The sequence below is a fragment of the Pollachius pollachius genome, assembly GCF_949987615.1.
Source record: "Pollachius pollachius genome assembly, chromosome: 9".
NCBI lineage: Eukaryota > Metazoa > Chordata > Actinopteri > Gadiformes > Gadidae > Pollachius > Pollachius pollachius.
In genome coordinates, this window is record NC_136942.1 from 23,049,824 (window position 1) to 23,069,332 (window position 19,509).

Consider the following 19,509-nt stretch of genomic DNA (forward strand, 5'->3'; position numbering starts at 1 on the left):
TGTGTGTGTGTGTGTGTGTGTGTGTGTGTGTGTGTGTGTGTGTGTGTGTGTGTGTGTGTGTGTGTGTTTTGTGTGTGGTGTGCATCTCTTGTTTATTCCCCACAAACAGCCGAAATGGTGTGTAGATTAAAGTAAAGACTAAAGAGCGGCGACCACACAACCTTTTGGGAAAGCTGTGATAACAAAAACCAGCACCACTTCCTTTTCTATTCATGGGTATGGAGCCATCTGCTGACAGCACCAGTCTGAACAACTCCGTCGTGGGGCAAGATGTCGTCTGGAGCTCGTCACAACATGCTGACGGAGCAGCACAGCAACCAAAAAGATAGTGGTTTTACTGTTATCAGTATGTCTCACAGGGCATTATGTCTCATTGTCTGCTTCATTTATGCTAGCTTGGAAAAACAGCGACAGGAAGAGAACTCACAGGGCCAGAGGTCATAGGTCAGGCATGTGACCCCAGTTCATCACCAACCTGGAACAATGGAATATTACCTGCGTTGTGTTCAGAGGAGGTCTGTTACGAACATGTATGATTAGATGAAACCAATTGTGACTAACCGTTATTTTAGATTTTTTTTTTTTAATGGTTGATTATGGATAGACATGTTAGGGCACATGAAGAAGTAATTTAGTTTTCAGGTGGTTTTGGTGTAAATATGCTGGAAAATGTGTTTGTGTGCGTCTGAGTGTGTTAGTGATAACGTATGGATGAAATGTGTGTCACATCCCCTTTTCTCTGCTCGGCGGTCGAAGTTTAAATGTCAAACGGGAACTGAACTTGGATTTGAAAGTGTTGTTTTTTACTTCTGTCCCATGCACCCCCGTGAAATATTTTATTTCGGTTCTGTTTCCTTAAAGACCAAAACAAACTCTGACTGATGTAGTTTGTCAAGCAGACTGTCAGCTGGGGACGTTGCTAGACCAGATGGCCCAGATGCGTCAGTCATGCGTAAAGGTATTTCTGCTCTGCGTCTGCGCACCCACCCCGCCCATCTGTGACCCACAAACACGGCGGAGCATTATCACACATAGTTAAGCCCATCCAGCCCTGAACATTACCAAAAAAAACAACCTGTCGAAGGAGACAAGGCCCTCAAAACCTATATCAATAAATGGCGGACTACACCTTTAAAGCTTGTGGATGCGTATGGTATGTGTTTGTAGGTGGAGCATTCGGGAGTTGTGGTGTGGTTTGTAGGTGGAGCACTGCGGGGAGCTGCTGTGGTTGGTTGCTGGAGCATTGAGGAGGTGGGGTGGGGTTTGTAGGTGGAGCATCGGAGAGGTGTGGAGGCCTATAGGGAATACAGTTTACGGAACTAAGCAGCAAACAACACATGTAGTGAGTGCGTGCCGGACAAAGCGCTCCAGCACGCACCGTTCCTGTCGTCACCAGGCTGTCACCGGGCTTTGAGAGGGGAGGTGAGTTTGCTCAGATCAGAGAACCAGATGCTGGTTCAGGACAACTTTCCGATGATTGAGGTGTCGATCCCCTCGATGGAGCGGGAGGTGGATGAGTCGGGGAAATCCACAAAGGTGAGCGCGATTTATTTCAAATTCTTCTGGCAAAATGTTTTCAGTGCCCCCCCCCCCCCCCCCCCCATACAGGTTCATGTCTGATACAGAGTTTAGTCTTATTCACTGCACGCTGGCAGAATATGCATTTCTAGAGAACAGGCAAAAGAACGATAATAATGAGAAGAAAGTTTCCCAGTAGGTGTTCATCTCGTTTATTTCTGAACCCTTCCTGGTCTACCCTCTCCTAGGTTTATGTGGTTCATTGTTGTGCAACTCAATGTTGACTTTCTCTTCTCCAAGTGAAAAGCACATTGTTGACCTGCAGGTCTGCTTCACACAAGACTGGGGAATGTCATAGGGATTGCACACTTCCTAATACTGTCCAAAACTTTTTTTTAATCTTGCCATTTTATTTTGAAGCTGGCCAGTTTATTGCAATGTTTATTGAGTAGTGTTCAGTTTATTGCCAATGGCCAGAACTCCACCAATTGTCATACGTCCAGTTGATTCCTCACTCTCTGCATCAGAGAACGAGTGGCGTAACTAGCCCTGCCCTGGAGGCCAGTCTGGTGTCCCGGCATGTCGGACCATAACAGTAAACAACAAAAAGTGTTGGGCTAAACCAGTTATGTTGTCATGGTGAAGTGAAATCGCAAGCCAATGTCTAACAATTTGGAACAATGCCCGAGTGATCCTGATCAGCCGGGGCAAGGACAGAGGTGAGTGTGTTCTCCTCCCAACCCCAAGGTACTGGGTTTGATAAACATGTCCTGTCCAGTCTAGGCATCCTGAACAAGAGATCTAGCCCCTTTCTGTTCATAAATGACATCCAAATCCACTGTCTAGAATTCACTAACTAACTAAATAGTAGTAGTTCAAGTAGTTCATACAAAACTAAGTGTACATCACTGTTGTAACCACCTGGAGATCCTAAAAGCTCTATGGCATTAGCCAGAAGAAGTCCAAAATAAGAGAGCCAGCTGCCATTAGCCAGCCTGGGAGAGACGCTCCTCTTGGTTTGGACAGACCTTTCATAAGAGTACGGTCTCAAAGGACACCGTGTTTACCCAGGGTCTGACACAAAGCCCTGAGAGAATTCAAAGCACCCTTCTCTGTGCATCTGAAGTTCACTCGTTTTAAACCCATTCTTGTTCGGTTGTTTTGTTTCACTTGTTAGGCGCTTTAGTGTTGCTGTTTCACACATAAGGGGCTCTATGAACATAGTACATAGAGCAAGGGGATGAGGGAAGAAGAGCAATCAAAATGGCGTAGACAGCCAGGAGCAGGTGTGCCTTTTAGAGAGCTTAGCCTGGGCCCAGTGGGCTCAGATGACACTGGCTGGTGGGTCCGGTTTTGGAGGAGACCGGGGGGTTAAATGCAGTTCTGTGCTGGCCCACGGGCCCCAGGGAGGAGGCAGAGCTGAGGCATGATCTGGTATATGAAGGGAGGATTACTTTACTTAGAACAATATACTTTAGCCTTTTTATACATTCATGGTCAAATGTGCACAGATTCAACTTTGTCAATGTTCATTATTAATAATTCAGATATCTTAATCAAATAGAACGTTAACTTCCCTCCTTTCTCCTGTCCCCCAGCTCTACCGAGTAGACGTCCTGTTCAACGGGAGGAAGCACTGTGTGCTCAGAAGACACAGCGAGTTCCAGGTCCTCCACAGAAAAGTACGCAGGTGAACTCTTCTGCCCCCTGCCCTCATGACTATCGGGTCCAGAAGTAGTGTTTTGGTGAATTTACGGAAATCAAACGTCATTGGAGCTAGGGCTGATAACAATAATTACAAAAGATTGTAATCATTGCATATGTTTATCAGTCTGTTACTGTCCTCTGTCTCATCTGTTGCTCCTGTATTGTTTGATGGTCTCCAGCTCAGGAAGATAGTGCAGATCCCCGACTTCCCCAGCAAGAGAAATCCTCACCTGAGAACCAAACCCGTGGAACAGAGAAGGCAGGAGCTAGAGGACTACATCCAGGTCAGCAGAGGGGTCTGAGCTGGTCCCCCTCATCTGATGTCTCTCAGACCCCCACCCCACTAGAGCGTCTTTTACCCAAGCCAGCCCACTGAAAGATGATAACTATACTCACCACCGGGGGGAGCTGTTGTCTTGAGTAAAGAGCTCTTGCTGAAGGCATACAATCAGAGCAGTTCTTAATTGATTTGCTCTCTTTAAAGTAATAAACATCAGTTCCAGTCAGTTATTATTAAATATCCAGTGTTTAACAAGACCTCTTTTGAACTGTGATCCGCCACAAACCATAATCCAAAACATCTTTGCATCACATACTGTTAATACAGGCAGAGTATTGGAGTTCATGACCCTGTCCACATGTTGTGCGTCCAGGACATTCTGTATCAGTATGAAGATGTGCCCCAGGAGCTCCTGGACTTCCTCCTCTTGAGACACTTCCACACGGGGAACAAGGTCAACAGTATGGAGTGAGTGTCCACGTCTCCACGTGGTGCCATGTTCTGTATCCATCTCCTCTCGCTGGGTTTAGACCTCCCCTCTGAGGGGAGGAGAGCCAGGCAGAATAATAATAATAATAATAATAATAATAATAATAATAATAATAATGGCAATAGCACCCCAGACAGGTTTAGTATTTATCACTTGTACATACTTTTGATGTTTGCATGGGTTTAATATGTTTTCGACCACACATCTAGATGTTTCCATACGAATGCTTGTATTGTAAAACCAGGAAATGAATTATCAGTATCATCAGGTATTGTTTTGGAGAGGATGACCTGCTGCCCTGGTTTGGACCCTCCTGGTCTCACATTCAGATCTTAGCTTAATATCTAAGACTCTGGATGGATATGTAAAGTCTGACGGCAGACAAGCTCCAGTCTGGGTGACCAGGGCGATTCACTTGTTCTGCTTCGGATGTGTTGTGATCGATGATGTTTCAGGAGGCGATAAACGGAGGCCAGAAGTAGTGAACTATAAAGAGGCTCTGTAAAGGTTTAAAATAAGCTCTGTGTAGGCTGGCCGCTGAAGAAATCCACTGATCCCCCCCCTGCGAAACTTCATCCAATCACATGAATGAGTTTATTTGGTTGAATGTCTCCCCGATGGTCCCCCCCGACGTTGTGATATAATTTGGGACAGTGGGGCTGGATCCCAGATTAGGGCACACGAGGTCCAACAATCCATTAATAAATCAATGCTGTGCCGTCAGTTATCTTCACCGTGTGAAACTCTCTAACATGTTGTTTCATTGGACAGATCCCTGGATGATTTGGACGACCAGGGTTTCAGGTCAGACCTTTAATTCATTTTTGTACAATTCCTCATGTTTATTTTTGCGAAGCAATTCTTCAAAGTGACAACAGAGCTGCTATTTGACACTTTGACTGAAAACTGTCAAACATTTATACAATACTATACTAGAAGTTTATATATACGTGTGTGTGTGTGTGTGTGTGTGTGTAGCTAAAATAATTGGAATAACTAACATTTAGGATAATATTAGAACATGTATGCAAATCCACCTTCCTCTCTTGGGTTCAAGCTACCAACTGCCTCATCAGCGCGTCCTGGGGTTTTCCGAAGACCCTTACATCACTAGCTGCCTCTCTGCAGGTACTGGAAACCATCGGGATTTATGTCTTTCTATTTCAGAGGGTTTTTAAACAACAACTATCATGTTATTGGTTTGTTTCAAGTTATTTTAATGCCATTATCTTGCGTGCTGCTACCTCTTAAGATGTTCTCCTCGGTCTCCATTCTGCCTGGCAGTTGTCCTATTAGTAGTTGAACGAGAGGCTCAATCCCCGGACCAATCACATCCTACCAGGAGGTGTTACAGCAATCTTCACCTATGTCATTAGACTTGCGCCCATAGAGCCAGAAGATGTTCTGGACTAACCCTCCTGTTTACATATTTGTGATAACTCGATATTTCTAAGACCTTATTTCCGGCAATGGCCTTCCACACAATAGCACAAATAATGTCTTAGAAATGTCGCGTCAACACGACATTATTTTGCGGTGTGAACTTGTTATATTTGGAAGTGTAAATGCAACAAAAACCAGAGTTCTGGGGTCGTATTCACAAAGAATCGTAGGGCTAAAAGTAGCTAATAAGAATTTAGGAGTAACTCCTAAAAATAATGGGCGTGTCGATCTTAAATTTAGGACTATTTTCTTTTACACCTATTTTCTTTTAGTAAGAGCAATTCACAAAGTATTTTAGGCCTAAAAGTAGCATTTAAGTCTAGGAGACCTTAAAAGCCCTCGAGAGAACTCCTAACTCAGCAAGACCTATTCACAAAGAATCTGAAAACGGCTGCAGCGAGACCAAATGCTTTGAAATCAATGGAGGACTGCAAATTAATAAAGAGATATACAGTATGTTAAATCGTGAGGGTATCAAACTTGTGGTTGAATTAGTAAATAACACTTTGATATATAGTAACAGGGAAAATGCAACTTTGCATGTCGAGTAATGTCGAGTCGCCTAGGGCACCGAAACGGCCAGCGCCGGCCCTGGTAAAAACGTTCAGCCCGAGTTAGGAGCCCTCCTAGCGGTTAGATAAAAAGCTTTGTGGATACGGCCCCTGGTTTAGAAGAAGGCCATTTAACCTTGCAACGGGGGACGGTGAAGTATATGACGTATGTAGACATGTTTTACGTCTGCTAAACTAGAACCATCGCAGTCCGTGCCAGGGGGAGTATTCTCGCCCACCGAGAACGCCCCTCAATAAGTGCGTGAAACAGCGTTTGCGCTCAAACTTTACTTCCGTAACACTGTGACGTCAGACTGTGCAGTGAGCGGTACTCAAGTGCAAAAGTCCCGCCTCCCGCAGTGTTTACAACTTTCCAAGGGTGTGAATTTCCAGAAGCACCTGCAAAGCGTTCGACCAATAGCAACAGAGTGGGCGTGCTGACCAATCACAGCAGACTGGGCTACTCAGGAGGCGTGCCTTAAAGCGACATGATACAAGACAGACAGTTTTTGAAAGACGCCGAAATTGGTTTTGCAGGCATGAACAGTGTGAGAATAATAAGAGGTATTTTTAACATACAGGCATGTTACCCTATTCTAGTAGTACCCCCAAATGCAATTATTATCCATAAAAAAGCATGATATGGGATATTTGTTCCACTGATTACGCATGTGACCAACAAATTCTTGAATCTTGAATTTAGCAAACGTGATGGGCTGAGAACATGAAGTGTTGAAAGTCAAGAGGTTACTTGGTCTTCAACGCTATAGACGCTGAAGCAGTGGCTCTTCTGATCAGCCAAACCACCATTCCTAGTTAAGGAATCGGACCTTGGCCAAAGTGGCACATTGCTCCTTCCCCTGTGCTGGAATACTACTGCCTGACTACTGATGATGAGCCTGATCCTCAAGCAAGCAGCCCAATGGTCTTCTCTTCTGCGCAGGCCTCCCGGACATGGTGGTGGACGGCGTTCTGGAAGGCTTCTACCCCCGGGACGTCCGGGTCAGCTTCACGGCCTGTACCAAGGACGCTGCGGGGGGCCTCTCCTAGGGAGACCTCTCCTAGGGAGACCTTCTGGTCCGGTGAAGAACATGCTTCAGTCCTGCTGAAGCATGGGAGGAGCAGCCACTGGGGAAGGCCTTCTGTTGTCGCTGGTTTAAAAATATGTAGTATGCGCCCTTACTTTGTGTGATGTATTTCTTTATTAGGCTATAATATTATTAAACCATTTATTTACAGCTTTAGTTCATTTTCAGCTTTTCAATGATTTATTGTGTTTGTATACTCTGTTTACCTTTTATTAAACTATTTCTTAGTCAGTTTGTTTGTTTTGAAAATTGGCTTTTTAAATATTTATTATGAAAGTAATACACATCCATCTATATAATGTATGTATGTATATGTATATGTGTATATATATATATATATATAGAGAGAGAGAGAGATCTATGTGTATATATATATATATATATATATATATATATAGCTATCTCTATGGCTATATATCTATCTGGGCCCCTGCCCACGTGAGCGGGCCCCTGCCGGGAGCGGATATGTTTTCATGTTGCTACCTGAGAACATTCTGCTTGCCAACACAGAACACTGATCAGGACAGTGCGTCCTAGTTGCTCTGGCTCCATGTATTAGTATTGATCAAATACCCCTCCTGGTTCACCGGTTAATGCCAGACATATTTGATTGAGTAAACGTAGTAAATGGCACTAAATGACCTGTTCCTGTCCATTAACGACAGATTGAGGAGATCACAAATGACAGGGTTGGGTATTTATGTCCTGGACCTGGCGCATGCGCACTAAGCAGTGGGCGGAAGTCGGCGAAAGGCTCGACTCTTTCCCAACACTCTGCTTCTCCGGATCTGCTCCTCTGTTCCTCCTTCACTATTCCTTGCACGGAGCTGCTCTGACCCTGCAGCCAACGGTGCTCCAGAGACACAGCGGTGCTCTTCCTGCAGAACATATCCGGGATATATGTCCGCCTTGTGATTGACAGGAAGGACGCCAGCACACCGGTGCGTCTTCTAGTCCTCCTGCCTGGCCCCTGATCATAGGCCAGCACACGTAAGTACTTTGACCGATTATACCTATGGCATCGTATTGTTGTGCAAGGTTAAGCAACTTGTCAACCACATCCACCTAAAAGTGAATTAAGGCTTTTTAGTCAGCGTTAGATTCCGGTCTACGGCGACATAGTATCCAGTATCCTGTACAGCTCTGACGTCACTGTCTGGCAACCAATGAGCATCCCACGATGCAAACTTAAACTGTGGAGATGAGTGTCCTTGATCCTCACTGTCGCATATTTATCCCATTATAAGTGGAACAGAGAAGGGTACATTCGTAGCCATTTTATGTGATGGATCAGTTGACTTGAATGATTTGCAATTGATAAGACTCGTTTGTTGTGCATATTCAGCAACACTATTGCAGGGATATGTCTATTAATATCGTATATCATGCATGCATAAATCATTCCCTATACCCGCCAATGTCAGAAAACCTTGCCTATTAATGCCTACAATTGGTTCATCATCTTAGTCCAAACCATCCCAGATGGTTTGTTCTCCATTCATTTCTTTCTAATACCATTGAACCTCAGTGTGAATGGTTCATACGTCTCTAGCTCTGTATAGAGCTGAAGGTCTTTGATTTTGTGTCTACATTCTGTCAGCTCTGGGCTAAGTTGACTCGGTTCGGGCTCATTAAAACGCTCCGCTCGTTCCTCACAAATCTTCCATGCCAAACCTGTGCTCGTACCTGCTCTCCCTCCCCAGGGGAGGCGTTCCCTGCGCTCTGACCGGCCGGACTAAGGCCTTTTCCCTGTAGTTTCAGGTTGTGCGCGTGAGATAATTGTGCCAGAGCATCATGTGGGGTAAAGCCTTGCTGGTGGCCCTGCTGGCGCTGGGGGTGGGCGTCCTCTACCAGACGCAGCCTGACCTTCCCGCTCAGGTCCTACGCTACATAACGGAGGGAGACGCCCGCGGGCCGAGCGCGGAGCAGGCCATCTCCTCCGCCTGGGAGACGCTGATCACCCTGCCCTCCAGGCAGTGGCGGAAGGTGGCTGTAGGGTGAGCCCACTGAACGCTGCAACGCATGGCTGGGGAAACACGTACGATGATAGAGGTAGACTGGGCACTACAGGGTGTAGGGCCGGGGACATGCAACGGAGATGTCGGGTGTTGAATGATCATTGCTTCAGGGGAATATTCCTTAATTAGCTGACATTGTGACAGGATGTTTTAAACTTCGTATACGTCCCTACTGACGGCACACAGCGATCAAATATAGAAGGAGTAACTCTATCCTCCTCTATATATAACTGACCATATGACAATATTCTGTTGCAATACAGCAAATATGCAATAGAAAATCTAATCCAAACCATGTAAACGTAAGATCAGCGTCATAAAAGAGGGACTGGAGGCTGGGAGACAGCCCCCCCTGCCTACGTTCAGCTGGACTGCTTCCTTCTGCTCAGCCTCCTGCTTGGGGCAACCCAACCTTTTATTTTGATCAGCCAATCAGATTGAGTGTATTTAGTGCAGATAATCTGAGCTCAGCAGCGTGTTGCGGGCAGCAGCGAGCTAAGTGTTAAACACTCTGAGGCTGTAGCGTCTGCCCCATTCCACCACCTCATCCAAGGGTTTCAAAAAAGGTGGCAGCTGATGATTGGTCCAAGCACAAAGACCGCCCACAGGATGGCGGGGGATTGGGTAAAACCTAGGACTGATTTCAGATTTAATTTCAGACTATTAAAAATAATACAATTAATCAAACATTTAACCAAACAAATGTATTTAAAATTGCAAAAACAAAAATATGTCAAATATAGTGGTTGTAGTTTCACTATGTTAATACACTAATCACTTTAAATAATTCTGAAGGCATTTTCACTGATGACATGCATTTCCTATTTCGGCATTTGAGAGGCTTGAAACCATGTGCTATTTTGAGGAAGCAGAGTTGAACTTTCCCAAACGTTATTCATGCATGCATATATTGGGCTCACGTTTAAACTGACACACTTCACTACAAACTCACTGATAATGACTGACTAATGGCGTTTTGGTACAGTTCACTGGACTAACATGAGTCTTGGTACCATGAAGTAGAATTACTAATGTGTCTGTTGTAACGTACCGCTGCGGCCAGATGCTGTCTCTAACCTGGTGCTGCAGTCACAGTTTGTAGTTGACTCTGAATGGCTGTTCGGTTCTCACTGGACACTTTATGACTCCATAAACCCTCTGGTCCCAGCGTGAACGCCTGCGTGGATGTGGTGGTCTCCGGGGTGGGTCTCCTTCAGGCCTCGGCGCTGGACCCCGGGCCCGGCCTGGACCATGAGGTGCTCCACTCCTCGGAGGACCTGAAGGAGGCTTTCATCCACTACATGGAGAGAGGGGCGGCGGCAGAGCGCTTCTTCAGCGACCAGGGGGCCTTCCAGAGGATCGCCAGAGCCGCCGCAGAGTACCCCGGGGCTAAGGTGACACACACACACGCGCACACGCGCGCAGACATGCATACATGCATACATGCATACGCATACATGCACACACACGGAGACAGAAATACATTTTTCAGGCGTGACCGGCGGTCAGGCTGGTTTCCATTTCGGTTCTCAAAAGAGGGTCTTTGCCTGAGCCAGCATTTCCTTACGGTGTCTGCTGGCCTTTTACAACCGCTAAACACGCGCACGCACACACACACACACACACACACACACACACCTATCTGGGCACCGATAGAGCAGTGTCAAACCCTAGTACAGCAGTCCAATAAATGCATCATTTCAGAACTACAGTTTGAAGGAAGAAGTAATAAATAAAAGTATTTATATTATAGTACTTCCTCTCTAGTAATTCACTAGCCTGCGGATCATTGATTTAAGCTTTTGATCTTGTGTCTTTCTCAGCTGTATGTAGGGGGAAACGCGGCCCTCATTGGTCAGAAGCTCGCCAGCTACTCTGATATCACGGTAGTTCCTGTTTTTTCTAATTTGTTCAATACTTTGTTTGAAAGTAATTTAGTTATTCATTGTAAGTTATTTAGTGCAATGCTCAAGTCATTTTACTTATTGTATTAATACAGACTGACTGTGTGTGTCTGGATGTCTTCCCGTATTTAAGACTGACCGCATGTCTGGACGTTCTTTTGTTCAGTGACTGTGTGTGTGGAGGTCTTCCTGTGTTCAGTGACTGTGTGTGTGGAGGTCTTCCTGTGTTCAGTGACTGTGTGTTTGGAGGTCTTCCTGTGTTCAGTGACTGTGTGTCTGGAGGTCTTCCTGTGTTCAGTGACTGTGTGTGTGGAGGTCTTCCTGTGTTCAGTGACTGTGTGTCTGGAGGTCTTCCTGTGTTCAGTGACTGTGTGTGGAGGTCTTCCTGTGTTCAGTGACTGTGTGTGTGGAGGTCTTCCTGTGTTCAGTGACTGTGTGTGTGGAGGTCTTCCTGTGTTCAGTGACTGTGTGTGTGGAGGTCTTCCTGTGTTCAGTGACTGTGTGTGTGGAGGTCTGCCTGTGTTCAGTGACTGTGTGTGTGGAGGTCTTCCTGTGCTGAGCCTGACTGTGTGTCTGGCTCAGGTATTACTGTGTGGCCCGGTGGGCCCAAAGCTCCACGAGATGCTGGACGAGCAGATTGTTGTCCCCCCAGAATCGCTGCAGGAGAGCGATGAGTACCACCTCATCTTGGAGTACCAAGAAGGTGAGGAACAAACCCATGATTGCCCACTCTCTCGCACACTAATCTTCCAGATCAGTGGTTCTCAATTGGCAGCCTGTGGGTCAAATGCGTCCCTTTGCAGTGGCCCACAACAATTACATTTTTAATTTGACGCGCGCGATGACCCCCACTGAATTTGGTAATTTGTTCACCGTGTTGGATCAGAGCATTGTCCAGCCTGATGACCTGCCCATCGGTCATTGTTATGCGATGCAACGTCATCTACCGGGGCTGATGTGCACGGCCTCTCTGGTTCCCAGGCGAACAGTGGGGTTCCACCAGAGCTCCTCAGGCGAACCGCTTCATCTTCTCCCACGACGTGTCCAACGGAGAGATGAGCTCGCTGGAGACGTTTGTGGCCAGCCTGGACGACTTCCAGCCCGACCTGGTGGTGCTGTCTGGCCTCCACATGATGGAGGGCATGGGTCGGCTGATCTGGGAGGACAGGCTCAAAGAGGTGTGTGTGAGAGGAATACAGACATTTGAGCATTTCATCGTACAGTCAAACTGGCCCGTGTTCAACACACATTCCACATAGGAATCAAATGGGGCCTACACTTTTGAGTCCAAGTGGAGCTGTTAAGTGCATTAATGACTCTAACTACAATGTCATGTCTGCAGGCAGTGGCGGCAATATCTGAGATCCGCAAAGATGTTCCTGTCCACCTTGAGCTGGCCAGCATGACCGACATGGACTACATGAACAGCATCATGCAAGAGGTACATGCGACACACTCGGCGGTTGTCTGCCCCACTTTTGAGACCACTTCTGTTGTGCAACATTTGAATACCTGTCTGGATGGTGCGGAGAGGAGTTGGCACATAGGTGCGTTCAGTCCCACAGATTCAGTCACCCGTGGTGTCGTTGTGCTTCGCCCCGGTAGCAGGTGATGCCCATCGTCAGCTCCATGGGGCTCAACGAGCAGGAGCTGCTGTTCCTGTCCCGGGCCGGGGAGGGGCCCCACGCGGAGCTGCCCTCTTGGAAGGGGGTGCCGGACGTGGGCCGCGTCAGCGACATCCTCCTCTGGATCCTGCAGGAGCACGGCCGCAGCGAGCCGTCCTCCGAGGCCGAGCTGACCCGCATCCACTTCCACACGCTGGCCTACCACATCCTGGTCACGGTGGACGGCTACTGGGGGAACCAGGCGGCGGCGGTGATGGCGGGGGCGCGGGTGGCCAGCACCCAGGCCTGCGGCGTCCAGACGGTCGAAGTGGGCGCGGTGGAGCTCAAGGCGCCCGTGGAGTTCCACAGCTCGCACAGTGAACCCCGGGCCAGGCTGACCCTGGACCCGACGGAGCCCGTCACGGTGTGGGGCCGCGGCAACGTGACCTTTCACCTCTCGCCGGTGCTGGTGTGCAAGCAGCCGCTGAGGACAGTGGGGCTGGGAGATGCCATCTCGGCCGAGGGGCTGGTGTACTCGGAGCTGAAGCCCCAGCAGCTGTTCTGAGGACCCAAACCCTCCCTGTCCTCTCCTAGTCTAGACCACTCCCCGTCATCCTCCTCCGTGGTTCCATATGCACAGTAAGCTGTCGGTTCTTCGGTTGTAGCCGTGGTTCAGGTTCTATACAGACCTGTATTGCCACGGTTCTCAGTAATTGGTGACCCTTTAGTTAGTAGGATGTGTGGGTGACTTAAAATCCTGCCTCTTAACACCTTCAGCCTTCCTTCCATAAGCGTTCTCTCTTCCATGCTCTTCACTCCCCCTCCAACACAGCGAGCGTGGAGCAGAACGCGTCTCAACTCCGTCTGATCAGGATGGCAACGAGCTATGCAGAGCCGGCGACGATTCAAAGCCATCTCCGAGGAGTCTGGTTGGCTCAAGTGGCATGGCATACCTTTTTAAACATGCAGTCAGTGCCTTTAGAGGAAGGGTTTAGAGTTTTGTCAACAGTGCGAAGAGCTAAACCTCTCACAAATTAAAAGTGTGTTTTATGAAACAATATTCAACTGATTATAACAATGTGTCACTCGTTGTAAGGTTCAAGGATACTTCCTGGTCTTGTGTCTATACTTGTTTCAGTACACTAAATTAATAGAGAACATTATGGTTCCTTGTCCTGCCTAAGATCCTCTCATAAAAAACTGTACCATTAGGAATCAGGACATGTTTCCGCTTTCACATGTGCTTCATTGAGGTTGTTTTAGACCATTATAGTTTGGTCACATGCCATTATACTCAAATGTTGCTTGCTCTATAAAGATGTTCATTAGCCAGTTAATCAAAGAATCAAAATACATTTGTTCTAAAGTAAGAGACTCGCTCTGTGTGGATTCATTCTGATTAAAAGGTTGTTTCTAAGGGGAGAGGGGCAGAGCCCCTCTGATGCCAGCAAAGCAAACTAAAGGTTCAACGTTTTAACTGTGATGCACATCCTACTTCACCTGTATTTGGCTTTTCATAAACTGATTGAAGTAAAATGTATGGATAATACAGTGGCATGTAGTGATGGCAGCAGTCTTGGAATTTATGCAAATAATGGCTATGAATATATAACTAGCTTTTTCTGGATCTATTTGACGTAAGTCAGATACTTCCAACGTCAAACTTTTCTCATTAACAGAATGTATTTGTATACCTCAAATGGCCAACGATGGCATGCAATAAGAGTCTTAATGCCGTGGAGAGAGGAGCCTTGCATCCAGCAGAGTGGGTCTCTTGAAGGAGAACCTCTGCTCCCTATGGGGACGCAGCTCATCGGTACTGAGCCCTCACTGACAACAGCCCTGTCTTAGCAAGTACAGTCTATTTTAAGTTTACAGTCTGTTTATCTTGTGTCTTACCTTGTATTGACTTTCAGGGCAAGTTGCCTTGTGATTTGTGATGAAAATAATGTAAATAATAAAACCGATGTCTTTATTATGGGGTCTTATTTTATTTCAATTTGAAATGCTTGAGATTGTGAGCAGCATTGCTGCAGCAACGATGATCTGCAAATACATATTTGAGAAGTATGTTAAAGCTAGGGCAGCCATTTATGGTCCTATTTGTAAAATTATCTTTACATCCCGACAGCAACCAACCAATTAAATGCTCTAGCAAATAATAAAAACCAACCTGTGGCTGTCGGGGGTGCCTGTTTTACTCCCATCCAATAATTGAATTATGATTGGATGGTCTACCTGTCTGTACCTACCCTGCTACCTGTCTGTCTACCCGGCTACTTGCATGTGATTTGCCCATGTGATCAAATGGCCAATGCAGAGGAGTAAGAAGGCTGTCTTGAAGAGCTCCTGAATTCTCTCCCACGTCGAGCGTATGAGGAAACTTCTTCAAAGACTATTGCTTGCTGGCCCAATGAAGGAATAATGCAGTCCCATAGTTGGTAAAAGGAAAAATAATGGAACCATCCGATTGTTCTTTTGATTCAGGGGTCACCAACACAGGTCCCCAGCAAGGACCATATGAGGCGCCCGCAGGCCTGTCTAAAAGTAGCACAACTCATTCTCGAACAACTCCTTCCCACCTTTTTGAAGTCATTGTTGATAATTATTGTGAGAAATCATGAACATGATCAGTGTCTTCACATAGATGAGTATCATTAACAATCATACATAACTAAAGGCAAACTGAGCAAATTTGTTATTTCAGAAGAGTGTATCAAACTGGGTGCCCTTCGTATGACTCAGTACCCATGAAGTAGCTCTCGGGTTCAAAAAGGTTGGTGACCCCTGGATTACAGCAAACCCCAATGATTGGAAAGACCCAGACAAGTATACAACACGTGTATTGACGCTCTACATCACCATGGCGGAGGATAAGGTTGCATTAGTCTACCCACTAGGGTGCTCCCTGTTTGAAAGGACACTTGGAGGGCTCTGGTCCCCTTCCAGTGATCGATGGAGAAGGATGTTGGACAAATGATACTCCTGGTTTATTGTCCTTGGGAAAACTATCGAGAACACAAGGAAAGACCCCTTATAGTTTTGCATTGGTTGGGTGAGGTAGACCTGAAACTCACCAGTCAATGTGCAGTTTAGCCAGAAAAAGGTAAGATAGCTGGGATACGTTGTCTCAGCTGAGTCACCCCCATGGTGCGGAGAGGAGTTTGCACATAGGTGCGTTCAGTCCCACAGATTCAGTCACCCGTGGTGTCGTTGTGCTTCGCCCCGGTAGCAGGTGATGCCCATCGTCAGCTCCATGGGGCTCAACGAGCAGGAGCTGCTGTTCCTGTCCCGGGCCGGGGAGGGGCCCCACGCGGAGCTGCCCTCTTGGAAGGGGGTGCCGGACGTGGGCCGCGTCAGCGACATCCTCCTCTGGATCCTGCAGGAGCACGGCCGCAGCGAGCCGTCCTCCGAGGCCGAGCTGACCCGCATCCACTTCCACACGCTGGCCTACCACATCCTGGTCACGGTGGACGGCTACTGGGGGAACCAGGCGGCGGCGGTGATGGCGGGGGCGCGGGTGGCCAGCACCCAGGCCTGCGGCGTCCAGACGGTCGAAGTGGGCGCGGTGGAGCTCAAGGCGCCCGTGGAGTTCCACAGCTCGCACAGTGAACCCCGGGCCAGGCTGACCCTGGACCCGACGGAGCCCGTCACGGTGTGGGGCCGCGGCAACGTGACCTTTCACCTCTCGCCGGTGCTGGTGTGCAAGCAGCCGCTGAGGACAGTGGGGCTGGGAGATGCCATCTCGGCCGAGGGGCTGGTGTACTCGGAGCTGAAGCCCCAGCAGCTGTTCTGAGGACCCAAACCCTCCCTGTCCTCTCCTAGTCTAGACCACTCCCCGTCATCCTCCTCCGTGGTTCCATATGCACAGTAAGCTGTCGGTTCTTCGGTTGTAGCCGTGGTTCAGGTTCTATACAGACCTGTATTGCCACGGTTCTCAGTAATTGGTGACCCTTTAGTTAGTAGGATGTGTGGGTGACTTAAAATCCTGCCTCTTAACACCTTCAGCCTTCCTTCCATAAGCGTTTTCTCTTCCATGCTCTTCACTCCCCCTCCAACACAGCGAGCGTGGAGCAGAACGCGTCTCAACTCCGTCTGATCAGGATGGCAACGAGCTATGCAGAGCCGGCGACGATTCAAAGCCATCTCCGAGGAGTCTGGTTGGCTCAAGTGGCATGGCATACCTTTTTAAACATGCAGTCAGTGCCTTTAGAGGAAGGGTTTAGAGTTTTGTCAACAGTGCGAAGAGCTAAACCTCTCACAAATTAAAAGTGTGTTTTATGAAACAATATTCAACTGATTATAACAATGTGTCACTCGTTGTAAGGTTCAAGGATACTTCCTGGTCTTGTGTCTATACTTGTTTCAGTACACTAAATTAATAGAGAACATTATGGTTCCTTGTCCTGCCTAAGATCCTCTCATAAAAAACTGTACCATTAGGAATCAGGACATGTTTCCGCTTTCACATGTGCTTCATTGAGGTTGTTTTAGACCATTATAGTTTGGTCACATGCCATTATACTCAAATGTTGCTTGCTCTATAAAGATGTTCATTAGCCAGTTAATCAAAGAATCAAAATACATTTGTTCTAAAGTAAGAGACTCGCTCTGTGTGGATTCATTCTGATTAAAAGGTTGTTTCTAAGGGGAGAGGGGCAGAGCCCCTCTGATGCCAGCAAAGCAAACTAAAGGTTCAACGTTTTAACTGTGATGCACATCCTACTTCACCTGTATTTGGCTTTTCATAAACTGATTGAAGTAAAATGTATGGATAATACAGTGGCATGTAGTGATGGCAGCAGTCTTGGAATTTATGCAAATAATGGCTATGAATATATAACTAGCTTTTTCTGGATCTATTTGACGTAAGTCAGATACTTCCAACGTCAAACTTTTCTCATTAACAGAATGTATTTGTATACCTCAAATGGCCAACGATGGCATGCAATAAGAGTCTTAATGCCGTGGAGAGAGGAGCCTTGCATCCAGCAGAGTGGGTCTCTTGAAGGAGAACCTCTGCTCCCTATGGGGACGCAGCTCATCGGTACTGAGCCCTCACTGACAACAGCCCTGTCTTAGCAAGTACAGTCTATTTTAAGTTTACAGTCTGTTTATCTTGTGTCTTACCTTGTATTGACTTTCAGGGCAAGTTGCCTTGTGATTTGTGATGAAAATAATGTAAATAATAAAACCGATGTCTTTATTATGGGGTCTTATTTTATTTCAATTTGAAATGCTTGAGATTGTGAGCAGCATTGCTGCAGCAACGATGATCTGCAAATACATATTTGAGAAGTATGTTAAAGCTAGGGCAGCCATTTATGGTCCTATTTGTAAAATTATCTTTACATCCCGACAGCAACCAACCAATTAAATGCTCTAGCAAATAATAAAAACCAACCTGTGGCTGTCGGGGGTGCCTGTTTTACTCCCATCCAATAATTGAATTATGATTGGATGGTCTACCTGTCTGTACCTACCCTGCTACCTGTCTGTCTACCCGGCTACTTGCATGTGATTTGCCCATGTGATCAAATGGCCAATGCAGAGGAGTAAGAAGGCTGTCTTGAAGAGCTCCTGAATTCTCTCCCACGTCGAGCGTATGAGGAAACTTCTTCAAAGACTATTGCTTGCTGGCCCAATGAAGGAATAATGCAGTCCCATAGTTGGTAAAAGGAAAAATAATGGAACCATCCGATTGTTCTTTTGATTCAGGGGTCACCAACACAGGTCCCCAGCAAGGACCATATGAGGCGCCCGCAGGCCTGTCTAAAAGTAGCACAACTCATTCTCGAACAACTCCTTCCCACCTTTTTGAAGTCATTGTTGATAATTATTGTGAGAAATCATGAACATGATCAGTGTCTTCACATAGATGAGTATCATTAACAATCATACATAACTAAAGGCAAACTGAGCAAATTTGTTATTTCAGAAGAGTGTATCAAACTGGGTGCCCTTCGTATGACTCAGTACCCATGAAGTAGCTCTCGGGTTCAAAAAGGTTGGTGACCCCTGGATTACAGCAAACCCCAATGATTGGAAAGACCCAGACAAGTATACAACACGTGTATTGACGCTCTACATCACCATGGCGGAGGATAAGGTTGCATTAGTCTACCCACTAGGGTGCTCCCTGTTTGAAAGGACACTTGGAGGGCTCTGGTCCCCTTCCAGTGATCGATGGAGAAGGATGTTGGACAAATGATACTCCTGGTTTATTGTCCTTGGGAAAACTATCGAGAACACAAGGAAAGACCCCTTATAGTTTTGCATTGGTTGGGTGAGGTAGACCTGAAACTCACCAGTCAATGTGCAGTTTAGCCAGAAAAAGGTAAGATAGCTGGGATACGTTGTCTCAGCTGAGTCACCCCCTGTCTGCAGCCCAACCACCTAAAGAGTCTGAGATCTTTTGTTGAGTTGGTATTACTGACGATTCATAGAAGGTTATGGGTCCATCGACAGGCTGTTAGCAGTGCTAACAAAAGGCCATGCCCCTGCTACATAGGGTACATGATAAATCAAGGCTATCCTGGATTAGTCTGAGCCCTTTGGCTCAAGGGGGGATCCAGAATGTCAGGAAGCCTTCCAGAGGGATCGATGTCTTACCAATGCCCCAGTGTGAGCCTTTGCCTACCCCAACAAGCCATATATCTTGCACCTAGTGATTATTCTGATTGGCCTTGAGGTCCCTGATGGTCTCAGATCAGTCGCTTCTGCAAGAAGGATATTGAGTCAAGCAGAAAGAAACTACCTGGTTCATTCACAGATTTCCTCTACAGCTCATACAACCACTCTCTTATAGCTTTCCATAAGTCTAAGGGAAATCATGGTTGCTCTCTGGTAAGCGATCGAGTTCAGTTCAGCAGTTATCGGCGACTTGACTTTCACGGGTGCGGGTAA

At 46.8% G+C, this 19,509-nt stretch overlaps 3 protein-coding genes across 4 annotated transcripts; all 3 read left to right on the plus strand.

Annotated features, from left to right (window-relative positions):
• The first annotated feature begins 1,320 nt into the window (after nt 1–1,320).
• On the plus strand, nt 1,321–7,306 carry snx22 (sorting nexin 22). Its single transcript, XM_079743087.1, has 7 exons — nt 1,321–1,536; nt 3,117–3,200; nt 3,405–3,509; nt 3,879–3,973; nt 4,767–4,799; nt 5,053–5,123; nt 6,933–7,306. The coding sequence occupies exons 1-7, from the start codon at nt 1,450–1,452 to the stop codon at nt 7,037–7,039; spliced, it is 582 nt and encodes a 193-aa protein (XP_079599213.1). The 5' UTR covers nt 1,321–1,449; the 3' UTR covers nt 7,040–7,306.
• A 524-nt stretch (nt 7,307–7,830) lies between these two features.
• On the plus strand, nt 7,831–14,572 carry adpgk (ADP-dependent glucokinase). 2 transcript variants are annotated; one of them, XM_079742942.1, is made up of 8 exons: nt 7,831–8,067; nt 8,833–9,074; nt 10,264–10,489; nt 10,919–10,981; nt 11,582–11,702; nt 11,981–12,177; nt 12,342–12,440; nt 12,605–14,572. In XM_079742942.1, the coding sequence occupies exons 2-8, from the start codon at nt 8,872–8,874 to the stop codon at nt 13,166–13,168; spliced, it is 1,473 nt and encodes a 490-aa protein (XP_079599068.1). In that variant the 5' UTR covers nt 7,831–8,067; nt 8,833–8,871; the 3' UTR covers nt 13,169–14,572. The 2 variants fall into 2 exon arrangements, with proteins under 2 accessions (XP_079599068.1, XP_079599069.1); XM_079742943.1 differs by having other exon boundaries at nt 12,608–14,572.
• A 1,280-nt stretch (nt 14,573–15,852) lies between these two features.
• On the plus strand, nt 15,853–17,803 carry LOC307080418 (ADP-dependent glucokinase-like). The gene is made up of 2 exons (XM_079743109.1): nt 15,853–16,473; nt 16,667–17,803. Exon 1 carries the CDS (start codon nt 15,860–15,862, stop codon nt 16,397–16,399), a length of 540 nt encoding a protein of 179 aa, XP_079599235.1. The 5' UTR covers nt 15,853–15,859; the 3' UTR covers nt 16,400–16,473; nt 16,667–17,803.
• The last annotated feature ends 1,706 nt before the right edge of the window (nt 17,804–19,509 follow it).